General features: G+C 42.9%; 1 protein-coding gene across 1 annotated transcript in view; it reads left to right on the top strand.

Annotated features, from left to right (window-relative positions):
- Positions 1-17,816, top strand: part of SPTY2D1 (SPT2 chromatin protein domain containing 1) — a 29,234-nt gene that overhangs the window by 7,582 nt on the left and 3,836 nt on the right. Inside the window, exons 3-5 of the mRNA XM_054970506.1 lie at positions 9,430-10,875; positions 15,282-15,435; positions 17,703-17,780. Of these exons, the coding sequence (XP_054826481.1) occupies positions 9,430-10,875; positions 15,282-15,435; positions 17,703-17,780 (1,678 nt within the window). The remainder of the gene's footprint in view (positions 1-9,429; positions 10,876-15,281; positions 15,436-17,702; positions 17,781-17,816) is intronic.

Here is a 17,816-nt window from a genome sequence, read left to right as displayed (position 1 = left end):
AACCTATCTGGGAGAGGCTGAGGTGGCATTTCTCAAGCAAAAATTGCAGGAAACTAGTCCTTCCTGTTCACTAAAGATTCCCCCCCTCTCTCACACACACACACACATACCCAGGTTTCAAGAAGATTGAACCCAAGGGTCCAGTTCTATGGGCCCCTGAACAAGGTGCCACCAGCCACTTTGTTGTTTCCTATAGGGGGTATTTCAAGATTTTCCAGGGCAAAGATACCTTAACCAAACACACAAGGGCAACCTCTGGCCAAAGTCAGTCCCAATGCAAGCTGAACCAAGAAAGTCCAACAGAACCCAAATCCAACCTGAGAATTTTGGAAGAACGAAACTGAAGTAGGGTACACTGTTGCATTCCCAACAGAACCAGAACCAGTATCACTCGCAGAACCCAGGGCCGATGTGGGAACACAACAGAATCAACCATCCAGCAGAACCACCAACCTGCCACAAGCCCTGGCAATGGCAAGTAAACACAGTACAACTTATTATAAGGTCCTTCTCCCAAAGAAGGCCTCAGAAAGTGAGAGGGAGGGGTAATTTTAGGCAACCCACGTTCTCCTCTCTCTGCAGTCTGCAGCCTATACTATCACTGAGGAGCGCAAAAGAGCCTTGAGACAGAGCTGCAGAAGCTGCCCTTCATCAATGGCTCTCCTGTTCCCTCCCACCCCTGTAATGAAGAAAGTTAACAGCACACAAGAACAACATGATAGCATTCACTAAGTGTCTTTGTGGGTTTGGCCTCTGCTTGTTTGAAAACATTGCCAGTGTGGTCTCTAAGACTTTCCCTAACATCTCTTTGAATTTTCCTCTTCAGGGGGTAAGAGAACTTTTTTAATGGTGTTTTTCTCAATTTTCTGCATAGAATTGTGCCAGGATCCAAGGAGTGTGCTGGATGGGCTGAATTTTTGGGCTGGAGGGGAGACCCCAAGTTGGAGTATGCATTTTATATAGTGTTGCCACATGGATAAGGTGTCCCTCCTGCTGGTTTTCTACCTGAGTTTAACTTTGGAAAGAGTGCTTTTCACCACCTCCCCAACACAGACTGACAGAGGATGCAGGCAAAAGGTGTGCTGTCTTTACTAGGCGCTTGTGATCTGGCTTTCTGAACTGGCTTTTGTAGCCAGATTTATGCCAGTTCAGCAAAATCTGACTTTGTTGGTTCAGATAAGAGAATTCTGGCTCTGATCTGGGAAACCAGAACAAGAGAGCTGAATTAACCATGTTAATCTGGCAAATGCAGCTTCAGCCTAATGGCTGGCTGCTTCCTGGGCTCCAGTCCCCTCGCCACAGGTTTCCTGGGCTTTTTCCAAGGGGGAGGGGAAGGGAGTGAGGCAGGACAGGAGTCAAGCAGGGATGGGGAGGGAGCGGCATGTCTGTTAGGAATTCTCTTTTTCTGGCCAGTAGCTATTCACTTGTTGTTTTGCCTTCTTCTGATCTAAAGGCAAGAGTTACTGCTTGTCATTTCTTGTTGAGAGTTTCTGTTCTGGTTTTTTTGTGGGGGGAGGGATTACTTTTCATCAAGAAGTGTGTTGTTCTGCATAGCAGTTGTTACTTTTTTTTGGTCACTAGTGGAGTTTTGGGGTGCTCTTGTTGAGTTGTTCAAAAAACTAGGTGAACTTTTCAAAACTTTTAAATAACTTTTTATTTATTCATTTTTATATAACTTTCACATAATTTTAACAATTTAGAAAATAAAACATAAACAAGAACAGGATTCCAAACATTTTTTGAAGCAACAATACAATTTACAAGTACAGGCATTCAATAAATGCAGATATCAATATATTCCTTTGGTATTTCATATTTATCAATGGGATTCTCTGTGATGTAGTTTAAGAAGGGAAGCCAACTTTCCATAAAAAAAGATTTACATTTGGGGTTTTATGAAGAAGCTATTTGTTCTGTTACCTTGTCTGAGATTAAAAAGTACCAGACCTTCGTTATCCATTGCCTAATGGTAGGTACGCTGTCACTTTTCCATTTCTGGGCTATGGTCATCTTCGCTGCAGTGAACAATGTTGAGACCAGATTTGTCCTGTAGGTGGGCGTCTTAGTTCCATGCCATAAATTAAGCAATATTACTTTAGGTTTATGGCTTATTGTATGTTCTATAGTTTTCTCAATGATTTTAATAACTGATTCCCAGTACTTTTGGATTTTTGGGCATGCCCACCAGCAGTGCAAATATGTGCCAGTTTGCCCAGAGAGTTTCCAGCACCTGGGATCTTTATTGTTTTTACAATAATGGAGCTTTAACAGAGTTAGGTACCATCTTGTGTAATGTTTAACAGTTTAAAGTTTTATATTTACAGATTTGGATGTGAATATTTTAGATATCCAGATTTGCTTCCATTGTTCTTTTATTTCACCTCCACAGTCTTTTTGCCATGCCATCCAAGGAACAGTTATAGTCTCCCATAGTTTTTGATTTAGCAGTTTACAAAAGACCTTTTAACGTAGGGCTAGGTGTAAGCCTTGTTAAATGAGCATAAATTAATTTTAGCTTACAGGGTCTTACAAAGTTTTCCCCTTAAGAGGTTTATTTAGGAGTGAAGAAAGTTCAGGTGTTTTCTAGTCAAATAGATAAATAACTCTCACACCCCTCAGTAAAAAATTAACTAGGCTGCTGCTGCTGCTGCCTTGCTCTGGATCTCTTGGCTTCAGTGAAGCAAGGCCAGCTGCTTTAGAATTCATGTTTGTAGTGCCATAGGGTGACCTATAGTTTCAGGGAGTTGCTTGATTCCTGAAGAGGAATTAAGCTTCTGGTTGTAGTTAGTTAATAACATCAACCTAAATAAGACTTTTTAAAACAGACTTTTCCATCTCCAGGATGGGTTAGAGCCAAAACAATTAGCAAACTTTTATATTAGGTAGTAGTCAAAGTAACTTTAAAAATTCTGATTTTTGGCTAGGTGTTTTGGAGGGTTGATAAATTTTTCTGGCTTAATGTGCTGTGTTAGTGAGTGAGTATACCACAGTATAGTTAGTTTATAGGGGACGTGATGAGTGAGAGCAGGGTACCGAGGCCCTGGAAGAAAGACAAGAGTGAAAACTAGAGAGGTGGAGGGGAGGGCCCTGGTTCTCCCCCGGCGTGAGCAGAGGAAGCCTGCCTGGCACAGCTGCTACCCACCTGTCTGTCCTCTGGCTTCTCTGGTGACACCAAGAGGCATCACAAGGTCCTTTTTGCAGAGGCAGCTGCAGGAGTGCCATTCCACAGTGCCTGAGGCAGGACCTGGCACTAGGCAGGGGGCTGCTGCTGAGGCTCTTCCTCCAACAATTGAGACCCAGCAGCAAGAGGAAGAGCAGCATGAAGCATCCTTTGGGGTGGACTTGGGGGCTGAGAGTTTTCTGGTCCTCGAACTCACCTCAGGGACCAAAGGGATGCTGGAAGAATGGGGTGGGGCGGGGCGGTGAGTCTTCCCTAGTTTCCTCTGAAGTCAGCAGCAAGCCTCTCAGGGAGACGCAGGGGGAGGAAGAGGGAGAAAGTCCCCCCCCCCACATCTTAACCCCTTCACCCTTGGCCATCTCTTTCTGTCACCTAGACACAGTGTGTCTGCCTTTAGTGCCTACAGGAGGCAGCTCCAGGGATGCACGCTGCAGGGCAGTGTGGGTGCCCCTAAACCTTCACCATCTGGGAGCACTTCCAGAGGATGGAGGACGCTTGCTCTACACAGTGCCAGCATTTTAGGGCTCGGGTCAGTTGAAGGAAAGACCTGAATTATCTCTTAACTACCAGACTCAGGAACCACTTGAAGAAGCCTTGCCAGACAGTGCTTCTTCCAGGGGAGAGGGAAGCTCACACCACACAGCTGCAGCAAGCCAAGAGGGAGGTTGTCCCATGACCATCCTTGGCACACACACCCTCCAGGTTTCCTGTAGGGGAGGGATCTCTGATGAAGGTGTTTGCTGGGGGTGACACTACTGTGCCAAGAGGGAGGATCCAGAGGGCAACAAAGTGAATCACTTAGAAAAATTGCCAAGATGATTGCTATAGGTGGATGCACCTTTTCCATGGTTGAAGATGTCAGCTTCCATGGGCTGCTCCAAGAAGTCTGTCCTTTGTACCCGCTCCCTGCTTGCACTATGCTGAGCAGGACTGTGGTTCCCTCGTTTTACCAAGGAGTATGTGAAGGCACAGTTGTCTTACACTGCATGGAGAACAGTGCATTTCACATTGGACATCTGGACCTGCCCTCAGTCACAACATGTATACCTTTCACTGACTGCACACTGGTGGCAACTTCATGACTTTCTGGGTGGGGGTGGAATGACTAGCATCAGGCAGGGTCAGATGAAGGGCTGGCTACTGCATGGCTTTGCTCCATGCTGAGGTTCTTGATGAGGCATACACGGTGGTCAACATTGCTGCTGCCATCGAGAGGCAATTACTGGATTGGGTAGACAGGGACATCTCCACAGGATACATGTTGTCCAATAGTGGCTCAGACATCGAGGCAGCAGCTGACCCAAGTGGGCCTCAAGTGCATTTACTGCATAGCCCATAAACTTCAGCTCATGGTGAAGGATGTTCTGGATCTGGCTACTTCTGAGGAACTCAGAATGGATGCTGTGACTCATGAGTTCCAGTGTCTCTTCCTGATATCCTGGCACATCACACATCGCTTGTTGCATAGTATGAAAGCTTCTCACCAACTGCTCCGGAAGCAGGTCCTGATCAGTGACATTAGGACATGCTGGAAATCCTCCCATGCCATGTGCAAGCATTTAGTGGAACAGCAGGCTGCCCTCATGGTGCGGTTCTCCAAGAGCAGCACTTGGAGCAGGGAGAGTCAGTTCAACTAAGAAGAGTGTCTGACCATCTCCCTGATAGTGGAGATCTTTAGATCCTTTAAGGACTTCACCATCCCAGTCTTTTCTGACATGGTGACCCTGGGTCTGGTCATTCCCCTGGTCCAGACTCTTCAGAGGAAAATGGCCTCCTTCTTGGACCCAGATGCAGGATTTGGAGATCATGTTGCAGCAGTGCATGGGCTTGTGATAAGGCTGCAAGAGGACATCAAGTGCTGCCATAACCTTTCACTGAGAAGGAGCTGTATGTTGGCAACTGCACATCAAGGGCAGCATCACCCAGAGGACCAAGAAGTTCACCAGCTTGAGAGACAAGCTCTCTTGCCAGGTGTCGCATACACAGGGCAGGAGGGTACCCTGCCAGCAGAGAGGATGGTTGGGGGACAGTTCTGCTGTTTCCTTCATCACTCCTTTTCCAAAGGTTCCCCCACAGCCACTCCTGAGATGTCCCTGAAGATGGAGGCTATCGGGGATGTTTTTGGCTCCTCTGTGAACATGAGACACATGAACCAGGATTTGGTAGAGGTAGTAGTCAGGAGCCCTGTGGGTTGCTTTCCCCCTGTCCTCTGAATTACTGGCCAAGAAAGTGACAACCTGGCCAGACTTCTTTTTCAAGGCTCAGAAGCTCCAATCATGCCCCCCCCCTCCCAAAGAACATGTGGAGCAAGTGTGTGTTTTCCCATATGGGCAACATTGTCAGCCCTCATCACTCTCACCTGCTCCCCTGGAGAGTTGAGTTCCTGAATGTGAACTTGTTGCTTTTCAGTTTCCCAGCTCTTGGCTTTTAGAGTGAACGGAGAACACATCTTGTGGCTTGCATCCTCTATCAATCTGTGTTGGGGAGGTGAGAGAAAGCCCTCTTCCCAAAGTCAAATGTAGGTAGAAAAACAGCAGGAGGGACACTTGATCTAGCTGGGGCACATCATAAAGTCCACGCTTCAGTTTGGAACCCCCATGCCCCAAAATACCAGCCCAGCCAGCACACTGTTGGCCCTTGGCATAAATCTGTGCAAAACATTAAGAAAAGCAGCACACAGTGTAATTCAGCTCTCTACTTCTCCAATACTTTAATGGATATTGTATTTATTATGGCTGATTATTGTATTGTTAATAAGTTGTTCAAATTGTTCTTTGTATAAATATTTGGATAAGTAAATAAAAAGTATGTAAGAAAAGAAAAGCACCACCAAAAATGTTGCTCTCTTACCACTGGAAGAGGAAGATTCAGAGAGAGAGTAGGGAAAGTAGAGATACACCATGTAAGTGGCACAAACAAGCGGAAACAAACCTGCTGTTGTGTTTTTCTTGTATGTAAACGTTCTTCATTACAGGGGTGGGAAGCAACAGGCTGGCCAGTGATGAAGGGCTGCTGCAGCCTGCAGCTTTGTCTTGAGGCTCCTCTGAGCTGGTGAGAGTGGTAGTGTAGGCTGCGGAGCAGATTGCAGAGACTAGTAGAGAGAGATGAATTTGGGTTTCCCAAAATCATCCCCCCTCTTATTTTCTGAGGCTGAAGGATCCATCTTATACTAAATTACAACTGTCTTTGCTGGCTACTGCCTTGTGCTTGGTGGTTCTGGCACTGTGCAGCTGTGTACTTGCTTGGTTCAGTTCTGTGGTGTTCCCCCACTGACCCTGGGTCTGCCTGGCTTCTGACACTGGTTCTGTTGGGCTAAGGTGCAACAGTGTCCCTTGCTTCAGTTTGGTTTGGGTGGAATTCACTGGTTTGACATGGTCCTCTGGTTTGATGTTGGTCCCCTTGCTTCTCTTTAGTTCTGGGGAAATTCCATTTTCTTGCTTCAATTTGGTTCTGTTGGGCTTTCTTTGGATTAAGCTTGCATTTGGGAGTGTGCCTTTGGCCAGTGGCTACCTTTCCCTTGTGTATTTTTGCCTGAGAGCCAGTTTGGAGTTTTCCCCATCATGAGAATCAATTAGCGTGGCTGAGGACACCTTGTTCAGGCACCAATAGATCAATCTACCCGAATCTTCATGGAGGGTCTTTAGTGGACAGTCACAAGTAGGTCCACTGCAAATTTGGTGGTTTGCTTTAAAAATGCCCCCTTCCAGCCACCACCCAGATAGTTTTCTCCATATGGAATAATGGCCAGATAAATCTTGGACTCTCTAATCCTGCTGAACCAGATTAGAGACTTCTACCTGGATTTTAGGGATACTGAATTGTTTTGGTTTCCCCCGGATCTTGATCAACTTTTTGTTTGTTTTGGGTTGCACTCCTCCACTTTACTCACTCTAAAATTCCAGAATCCGGAAATTGAAGAGCGATAAGTTGACCTTCAGGAAGACCAACTGGTCAACTCTTCAGGCTATATAAATGCAAGTTTGCAAAGATTTAAACCAGCAGAAATCCAATAAACAGTTGAAAAAATGATGAAACAGAGCATAAGCAATTTTAAGACTAACATATTAAACAACATAGAATTAGAAACTATTCAGTAAGATCATACGTACAGCAATAGACCATACATCTCTGTCTTTACTGATGCATCTCTTTGAGACCAGTTCCTTAGAATATAGCCCTCCTATCTGAGTAAAAAAGTTTTTTGAACAATTCATTTTTGCATAGCTTGCAAAAAGCCAGGAGAGTGAGAGCTTTCCTGTCTTCTTCAGGTAGACTATTCCGTAAGGTGGGGGCCACCACAGATAATACATATGTACAGGCAGCTGTTGATTTTGCCCATGTGCAAGGTGGTACCTGCAGAAGGCCCTGTTCAGATAAGTGAAACTATCATGGTGGAACATAGAGAGAGAGAGGCAGTTCCATTGATATGATAGACTAAGACTGTGAAGAGCTTTGTATGTGATAGCCAGTATCTTGAATTGAGCTTGGTAACTGATAGGAGTGACTGCTGAATGGAGTGACTGCTAAATGGAAGTAATATTCATGCTTCTCCTAACAACTCAGCTGCATTGTTCTGCACCAACTGGAGTATCTAGGTTAACTTAGAGGGGAGACCTGTGTACAGTGCATTATAGTAGTCAAGTCTCAATGTTACCATCTAGGTGTCCACGTCAGCTGTGGCAAGATACTAGGCCATCTTCCACAGTAAACTGAGTTTGCAGAAAGCATTTTTTCATCTGCCTTAACTTACATTTTTAGCAGTAGTGTTTAAACCAGCATAATCCCTAGACTCTTAATTGCATCTGCAAGGGTTAGACAAACTCCATCGAAAGTTGGGAGGACAGTGTTGGTCAATATCTCTGCCTTCCCAGCCAGCATCACTTCAGTCTTGTCTGGGTTCAGTTTCTGGTTTACTTGCTTTCAGCCGTTTGGTCACAGTTGTCAGGCCGCAGCCCAAGATTTCCATAGCATCCTACAGTGATTTGGATAAAGAGATAGAGCTGGACGTCATCTGTATATTGATAGCATCCAATTCCATAGCTATGAATTAGTTCTTCTAAAGGTTTTATGTAGAGGTTGAATAGCATGGGGGATAAAATTGCACCCTGTGGAACCCCACACGATAGATGGTCTACAGCAGGAACCCTTAGTGTCTGTTCCATGAGAAATTACTTCAACCAGTCCAAGACCCATCCCTTGATATGCACCTCTGTCTCCAAAGGCATCAGCAAGATGGCATGGTCTATTGTATCAAAGGCTGCAGATAGATCCAGGAGGAACAACAAAGAAATGTGGCCTTTGTCTACATTTATGCGAAGATCATCATAGCATGGTCTGAATCCAGACAGAAAAGGGTCCAAAGCACCAGAGTTATCCAAGAAGACCTGAAATTGGCCAGCTACTGCTTTCTTAATCACTTTGTCCAAAAAGGGCAGTTAGAGATAGGGCAGTAATTGGTCGCATCATTTTTGCCTTGGAAAAGCCAGCCAGCCTGCTTTAAACCATATGACACTGTGGTTGCTGGATAAACCAAAATATATGGGTTTATCCAGCTTTCCATTATTCCACATGCCTGAATATATTTGGGATTATCTGAGTCACACAATGCTAATTGATAACCTTTTGGGGTGAGTCTGTTATGCATTTAAGTACACAAGTGGTTGGAACCTGAAGTCCAAAAAATATGAGCTGCTTTCTATTTTTTAGTATTTTAAATATAATGCTATATTAATAGTATTTTTAAAGTTCCCCCAACTACTGTTTCTGTCCATCTTGCACAGAGCTATATTAGATGTACACTGGGCATGTTCAACGGGATTTTCTCCTTTTTTCTCTGAATAGAAGACCTCAGTGCCATATTGCAAAGTGCTACTGAAAGTTCCTCAGTTTCAGAAGTAGTTTGCCATGTGACCTGCTGTTCAAGAAACATAATTCCCAAGTCTTTTGGGGAGTTAAACTAGTTGTGCGGTTCTTTGATCCAAAGCCCTCATGTTTAAGCATAGGCTATTAGCTCAAGTGTTGGTGTTATTTTCAAGTTTAACTTTATTTAGAGCCTTTCTCTGAGGTCAGAGTTTAATTTGCTCTTTTATTGCAGTTCAGAGTCTAATCTGTGTTTTGTTTACCAAGAAAACATACACTCAGAATTTAAAGGTCGCTTATGGTCTTACACTATTCAGGATTTATATACTTCAAGCTATCAAATATTACTTTTCCATAGACAGTTTTTATATAGAAGCGTTCTTCTTTTACAGATCTGGCTGAAAAAAAAAGAAAAGAAGAACTTTTAGCTAAGCGTGTAGAACTGAAACATGACCGAAAAGCAAGAGCTATGGCTTCACGAACAAAGGACAACTTCTGTGGCTATAATGGCATTCCTGTTGAAGAGAAACCCAAGAGAAGGCAGGCTTGTGAAAGCAGATCGGATAGACCTACAGAAGCAGTGGAGTGCATGACAGGTGATGAAATGGAGCAATTTGAATATAGTCAGACAGAATCTGAGCATGAATCAGAAAATTATGAAGAAAAGCCATCCAAAGCATCAGTGAAACCAAAGGTATCTCACAAGAGTGCACCCCCTCAACTCAATTTTACAGATCTTCTAAAACTGGCAGAAAAAAAACAATATGAGCCCGTGGAAATAAAAGTAGTAAAAAAGACAGAGGAAAGACCCATGACAGCAGAAGAACTGAGAGAGCGAGAATATTTGGAGCGAAAAAACAGAAAAGGGGTTGTACTAAAGGAGAAGAAAGGAGAAAAAGAAATGAAACATGTAATAGCATCAGGTTGTTCCAAAAAAGACCAGTCACAGAAGGTGTTAATAAATGCTAAACTCAGCAAGCATTCCACAGATACACATTCTTTTTTTAAAGGAAATGTTTCTTCCCAAACTGGTAGTGATAAGAAAGACAAAGGACCAGCGTTGTCCTCTAAACCTAAACACAATGAGAAAGCAAAACCTGCACTCAAGGGACCGTTAAAAAGTTCATCGAGCAGTAGTCATACTAAAGCTGCAGACAATGGAGGAGGAAAATCTGGATTGAATTCTCATGCCCTGGTCTTGAAGACTGCTGCTAATGCAGTTCCGAAACAGTCATCTGTTAAAGAACCCAGTCTTAAGAAAACTTTCAGCCATGTAAAACCAACTAGTGTGACTGCTACCCAGCATGAAAGTATTAAACATTCCAACTCTAAGCAGGCAAGCAGCAGTTCAGGCACAGGTGGATCTCTTCCAAGAAAAAAGAGCAGCTTGAGTACAGGACCAGGGAGGCCCGGGAGCAACTTGAATACAGAGCGTGGATTGCAAAGCACTCATTCAGGCATGGGACCTGGACGCTCAGGAAGCAGCTCAGGATCTGTGCAACCGAGCAGCAGTTCAGGTGTGCCACGAAGGCCAGGCAGCAGTGTAGGTATGGGACCTGGCAGACCAGGAAGCAGTTCAGGACCAATGCGTTCTGGTAGTGGCCAAAGCACAGGACCTGGGCGGCCAAGTAGCATGCTAAACAATGAACTAGGAAAAGGAATTAGCTCAGGGCCTGGACCAGGATGGCCAAGCAGCACTTCAGCTGGAAACATAAAACCAAAGTGCACTGTTGTATCAGAAACAATCTCATCTAAAAATTTGGTCCCCAGACAATCTAGTAGCCAGATGAATGGAATGAGGCCAGTAGCACAGCAACGACCTGGGATTCTGCAACAAGGTATCTTTGAAACTTGTGTTATAAGTAGATTGATAGACAAATCTTGTTTTGTTGCACATTTCAAGGTGTACTAAAAGCTCTGCTAAGCAGAATATTTCCTTCATTTCTTCTGTTGCTCAAAAAAATGGGCATTTTAATCGTATGTTGTGTCCATCTGAGGTCATTTGGACTTGCTTCAAGAAAATGAGTGCAGGATTTCAATCTTAGTTGCCAACTCTCTGTAAAGGAAATAGAAATTAAAATGCAAGTTGTGAATAAGCTATTTTGCATGTTTGCAGACATGGATGGTATAATGTGGTGATCCACTTAGGTAAGATTTTGACAAGTTGTGTGCTTGTGTTCATAAATTTATAGGTACACTTGCAGCTCCCATAAATTTATGGGAACTGCAAGTTTATCTATAAATATATGAACACAATTTTAAATTTTTATTTTACGTTATTTAGTCTGCCTTTTTCAATGAGACACAAGGCAGATTGTACACTAAGTCAGTATGATCAACAGCTGCAACATTAAACAAACAATATAATAGGGAATGGATTGCAGAAATTTGAAAGCAAGCATAGATCTGAATATGAAACATTGCAGAAACAGAACATAAGCAATTTGAAGATAATGTATTAAACGGTGCCAAAGCAGCGTGTTCCGTAGGAGCATATCTACACAAACAGATGGTACCCAGTAGTACTCTACAGGCCCTGTCCCTACCCAGTAGTATGCTCCACAGGCCCTTTCCCTTTACCAACACATCTCACTAAGCTTTTTCTTACAGCACAGCCCTATTATCTGTATAAAAAAGTTATCCTGAATAACTTAGTTTTGCATTGTTTGCAGAAAGTCAAGAGAGTGGGAGCCTTCCTGGCCTTTTCAGGCAGGCCATTCCATAAGGCCACCACAGAGCATGTGCATGTACAGGCAGCTGTTGATTTTGCCCATTTGCAGGGTGATATCTACAGAAGGACCTTTTCAGATGAGTGAAGCCGCCGTGATGGAACATAGGGAAAGATGTAGTCCTAAATGTGAGAACATAAGAGCTTCAGCAAGCAGTGCTCATTGTAGATGAGAATTTTTACATGATTGATAATTTTTTGCAGAAAGTTAAAATTCGTAAAGCATCACTCCAGTTGGGAGAAATAGCAGCTATGGTTCTTGCGTATCAATCATTTGCCTTGCAGGCTAGAACAAATGGGGTTTTCATTAAGCATTGTAGCAGTCAGCTGGGACATCTAGCAGAGCTTATTTATTTATTTATTTTATGTCATTTTTAGTCCACCTTTCTTACTGAAACTCAAGGCAAATTACACAGTATGAAATTAGTACAGTCAATATCAAGAACATTTCCATAGGGTAAATAAATACAAGAGGTGAGGTCTATGGTTCCTAACTCATTAGTGGATCATCTGAGATCTCCCTACAGTACAGCCCTCCTATATGAATAAAAAGCCTTTTTGAATAAATCGGTTTTGCATCATTTGCGGAAAGCCAGGAGAGAGGGGGCTCTCCTGACTTCCTCAGGCAGGCCATTCCACAGGGTGGGGGCCACCACAGAGAGAGCCTGTGTATGGGCTGCTGTCGATCTCACTGATGTGCAAGGTGGCACCTGCAGGAGACCCTATTCAGAACGGCGAAGCTGCTGTGGAGGAGTGTTCCCGTAGGTATGCCAGACCAAGGTCGTTGGTCTGGCATACATTCACATACATACCTGTGAATGTATTTCTACTGGGGGGATGGGTAGTAGGGTAGCTTTCCTCGTTCACTGTATCTTGGCTACGCTTTGCTTGGGCTGAGTGGTGTTATCTGTGCAGCTGGAGCAGCGTGTCTGGGAACAGACCTTGGGAATTTCAGCTCTACATCTCTTCCAGGACTTTTGTGCCAACTTCAACTGATTCTTGTTTGGACTGGGGGGAAGGGACTGGAGGTATGACCTCTTGGGGAAGACTTGGCTTTAGCATTCCAGGCAATTACTCTGTTCTTGTGCACTACTAGGAAGTAGAGATGGACACGGAACAAAAAAACCCAACGAACCACGTGGTTTATAGCATTCCACTTAACATTGAACCACGAACTTCTGACCTTTTCCCAGTTCGTGGTTCATTGTACCGTGGCATTTCAATTGCCTTGCACTGGCTGCTGAAACCGGTGTGAGGCATTTGAAACAGACAGCCCCTTTCTTCTGCTGACTGCGCTGGAACCAGCGGGGGGGCGGGGTGTCTGTGAAATGACAGCTTCTTTCTCCTGCTGTCAGAGCAGCGGGAGAAAGAAGCTGTCATTTCACAGACCCCGCGCTTGTTCCAGCATGGGGTCTATGAAACAGCCCATTTCTCCTGCTGCCTGGGCTGTCCGTTTCACAGACCCTGCGCTGGTTTCAGCCCATCAGCTGAACGCGGCGCAGGGTCTGTGAAACTGACAGTCCCTTTCTCCTGCTTAGGGGCTGTCAGTTTCACAGACCCTGCGCAAGGTTCAGCTGATGGGCTGAAACTGGTGCGGGGTCTGTCAAACTCCGAACCTGGCCACGGAACAGCTGGAAAAATTCATTTGTTCTGTAAACACGTGTTCCAATGGAATGCGTGTCTCAGTGCAAACAAACCAGCCATTCCGTACAGAATTTTGTTCTGTGGTTTGTTTTGTGCCCATCTCTACTAGGGAGGATTATCTTATAAAGACCTTTAACTCATACAACTGTGGGAGATGAAATGGAAAGTCTGAGAGAATCCCCTAGCTAGGCCTGACAACCGCGAATAACTTTAAGTGATAACCAATACCTTGAACTGAATATGGTAACTGATAGGTAGCTAATGGAGTGACTGCAGGGTAGGAGTGATGTTTATGCTCCTGCTCGCTCCTGATAACAGTCGAGCCGCAGAGTTTCGCACCAATTGGAATCTCCTAGTTAACTTAGATGGGAATCCTATGTATAGTGCATTACAATAGTCAAGTCTTGATGTTACCATAGCATGGATCCAGGTGGCCAGGTCAGCCATGTCGAGGTAAGTAGCCATTTTCCAGGCTAGGGAGAGGTTTTAGAAAGCATTTTTTGTGGCTGCTTTAACTTGTTTTTCTAGTCATAGCACTGGATCTTAACCGAGTCTGCAAGGATCAGACGAACTCTTATCAAAAGTGGGGAGTACAATGTCATTCAGGATCTCTGCCTTCCCAACAAGTATGACTTCCATCTTGTCTGGGTTTAATTTCAATTTGTTCGTTTTCAGCCATTTCACCACAGCTGTTAGGCAGTGATCTAAGATTTCTACTGAATCTTGTGGGGGCTTGGATAACGAGATATAGAGTTGAGTGTCATCTGCAATTTGATGACATACAACTCCATAGCTGTAATGAGTTCTCCTAAGGGCTTTGCGTAGAGGTTGCATGACATGGGAGATAAGATTGCGCCCTGCAGAACCCCCCAAGATAGCTCCCATTCTGGAGAGAGTTGATCTCCAACAGCAACCCTTTAATGAGTCCAGTCCATGAGAAACTATTTAAACCAAGGCACATCCTTTGATGCCCACTTCAGTCTGTAGACGCCTCAACAGAATAGCATGGTCTATTGTGTCAAAGGCTACAACTAGATCCAGGAGGAGGAACAAAGAGGCATGGCTTGGATCCCATGACTCTTTTCTGCATTGTTAGACTTCTGCTAACAGAAGTCACCAACAGAAGTCTCCACTGTCAGCAGAGTGGAATCATTGGGTCGAACCAGATGTGAGTTCTTATGGTCCCATAACAAAGCTGTTCCTGATCTTGCTGGTTGACTTCCACTGTCTGTGCCCTTATACCAAGAGGATGAGATATTCAGCCACCCCAGACATGGAGAAGATGCTGGGTCACTGCAGATGCAGAAAGAATTTTTTTCCTCCAAAGTACAAAACGTCCCCCAAGTTCACAGAACAGGTAACAGGTAGTATTTGACTGTGTTTCCAGGGCTAGCATGACCTGTAAATTGCATGGATTAAGTGGAGATTTGATTTCTTAAAGCAGGGAGTGATGTTTAAACTGAATCTTGGGCTTTTGAAAACAGTATCTTACACATGGGACAGAACAAAATGCATGGCATTACATTGACTTACATTGTGTAATCTACCTTGAATCTCAGTGAGAAACGCAAGACAGTAAATAAAGTGAATTTTAAAAAATATACCTTATTTTCTATGTTTATTATGGGTATGGATTTGGAGACCCTGAAATCTAGCCTGCGTTTTTCCCCAGTGGTAATAGTATTGATGCAATAATCCCATTTTCATTTTTGCATTTGCACTCTTCGTAATAAAGCCCTTACAGTGACTGGCTCAGATGTTCTTTCAGTACTTTACAGCTGTTACTGCATATAGTTTTAGCTGTGGGAAATCACAAAAATTGATTTAGTAATTAAATCAGTATAGCACAAAATCTTGCTTAATCTTTTTTAGGTTTTCGAAGGCCTTTTCTGCCTGTTACTTCTAAGAGGCCATATGAAGATGAAGATGATGATTCTGAAATGGATGACTTCATTGATGATGAAGGGGAACCCCAAGAAGAAATTTCTAAACATATTAGAGAAATATTTGGATATGATCGCTCTAAGTAAGAAAATGAATTCTAATTTAATACTCATTTTATTATGTAGCTATGACAATCTAAACTGCTGATGTAAACTGTTGAAAAATATAAACAAAAAGGATTCTAAAAGGAGAACGTGCAGTTTTTTATGTTATATACTGTTTTGTAATTTCACTTGAATTTCACCTTTGAAGTTAAACAGTTGTATAGACAATCAGAGTTTTGACCAAGAAGTTCTCACTCAGTTGTGCTAATTGGAATGACGGATAAAATATGCTAAATGAATCTTTTACATCCATGTTCTTCCAAAGCATCAGTTATGTAATTTGCTGTGAGAGGTTTGTGTGTCTTGCAGTACCTTGGTATCTAGCAGCTAGCAGCAGCTATTTTATTATTGCAGTCCTTAGACCAGATATACGGGAAAAATACATATTTATGAAATTTTACAATTTGGATAAAAAGATTTTAAAAACAGTTTAAAATTGATATAACATCTAAGTATCATATGTTCTTAACCTGAGTATCGTGATACAGAAATTGGCTACTTGATAAGTGATCTTTGGATCATTGTCTGCTAAAAGAAACTCATATTTAAGTTTTTTGGAGAGATGCAGGTTTTTTCCAAACAATGGGGTGATTAACTCATTGCATGCCACCTTATAGTGTGAGCATGAAAAAAACATGCGTTCCATGGTCTCCACTTACCTTGACTAGCAAGTACATAGCCTTTTAGTATAGGGGATATTCTTATATTTGCCTTCAAGTACGGCAGAAGGAAGAGCGGCACACTTAGCTAAAGTGACAGCCCTTCTAAACCCTTTTACTTCCAAAGATTTTAAATTGTTTGCTGGTTCCTCAGGGTATTTGATGTTAACTCAAACCTTTATATTTTGTAAACTGTTGGCGTTCAATATTTTTGATTCTTTGCTTTAACTAGTTTTTTTGCATGCTCTATTCCATAAGGAAGAAAGTCCAATTCTTAGCAGCTCTCTCTGAACAGCCTTCAGCCAGTTTGATTGATAGTTGTCACAAAATATCAGGGGAAATAGACTTTGTGGGTTTATGTCCCTTTAACCACATATATATAGAGATAGATAGATAGAATACGGATCCAGGCTTCAACTTTCAGGCAGCCTGTCTCCGGTCTTATCCTAGCATTTGACAAACACCTAGGTACCTGTAAAATGGCTCTCAAGAACTTAGATTGAACTCTTTCTTGTGGTACAAAGCACGAGCTGGGTGGTCCCATAAACGAACCATACAGCAATTGGGCTAAGATCTTAGCTTTATATAATTTGAGAGCAGCAGGAACAAAGGAACCCCTTTGTGCTCGATGGAATTTTGCTATGCGGTTTGTGGTTTTATTTTTTCAATATGATGGCTATTAATCAATCATGACCAGGTCTTTGGCCTGCGCCCAAAAGCAACTATCTTGGTTCATTTTCACAATATGAAGAGAGCTTCCTCGATGCCCTCCTTAGCCCCACAGGAGTTCTAGAAAGTAACACTGTGTCATCAGCATATAATAAGACTGGTATTGACCTATTAGCAAGTTTGGAAGGATGGAATGTGGGTAAATTAAGCCAGTTAAATAATGCCAGTGCTAGCAGGCAGCCTTGCCTGACTCCTCTAGAGGTTTGAATGGGTTCAGTAAGATGTACTTGCCTGCAGCACATGACCCCCAAGAAGGTTTGGTCATATAAAGCCCATATAAGGCATAAAAGTCTTCTGTCAATGGAGGAGTTAGCTAATTTGTCTCAGAGTTGCATTTTAGATACATAATCGAATGCAGATTTAAAATCCACAAAGGCTGCATAAAGTGATGTTACTTCCCCTGGAAGAATATTTCTCGATGAGATGTTGGATAATCAAACACCGGTCTTTTGTAGATCTCCCTGACCTGAAGCATGCTTGTTCTGCCCCTGTAATATCTTCCTGCACAAACCAATCTAGAATTCTGTTCAAGAGATGCCTTGCATATAGCTTACTTATGATGTTCAGTAAGCTTATCAGACTATAGTTCGAAGGATCCTCCCTCTTCCCTTTTTTTGTATCTAGAAAAAGAGTAGTATGGAACTTTGCCTAAATACACTTCATTCTGTTTGTCAGAACGTGATTAAAGGTTAAAAAAATTCTCAATGAGTAATGCTGGTTTGGTCTAATTCTGAAATTGTATTATTAATTGAAATATTCTGGTTTTGTTTAAACAAATGCAATTCTTGTTATAAAAATTTATTTTATATTTTTTATCTCTGAATATTTTTGCATTTAACTTTTGTTTTTTATTTCAGATATAAAGATGAAAGTGATTATGCCTTACGTTACATGGAAAGCAGCTGGAAAGAGCAGCAGAAGGAGGAAGCCAAGAGGTGAGTAGTCCAAAAATGCGTAGTATTAGCACAAAC

Source organism: Eublepharis macularius, chromosome 2 (genome assembly GCF_028583425.1).
Source record: "Eublepharis macularius isolate TG4126 chromosome 2, MPM_Emac_v1.0, whole genome shotgun sequence".
NCBI lineage: Eukaryota > Metazoa > Chordata > Lepidosauria > Squamata > Eublepharidae > Eublepharis > Eublepharis macularius.
Note: the sequence above shows the minus strand (reverse complement) of the source record. Positions and strands in the feature narration are given on the sequence as shown.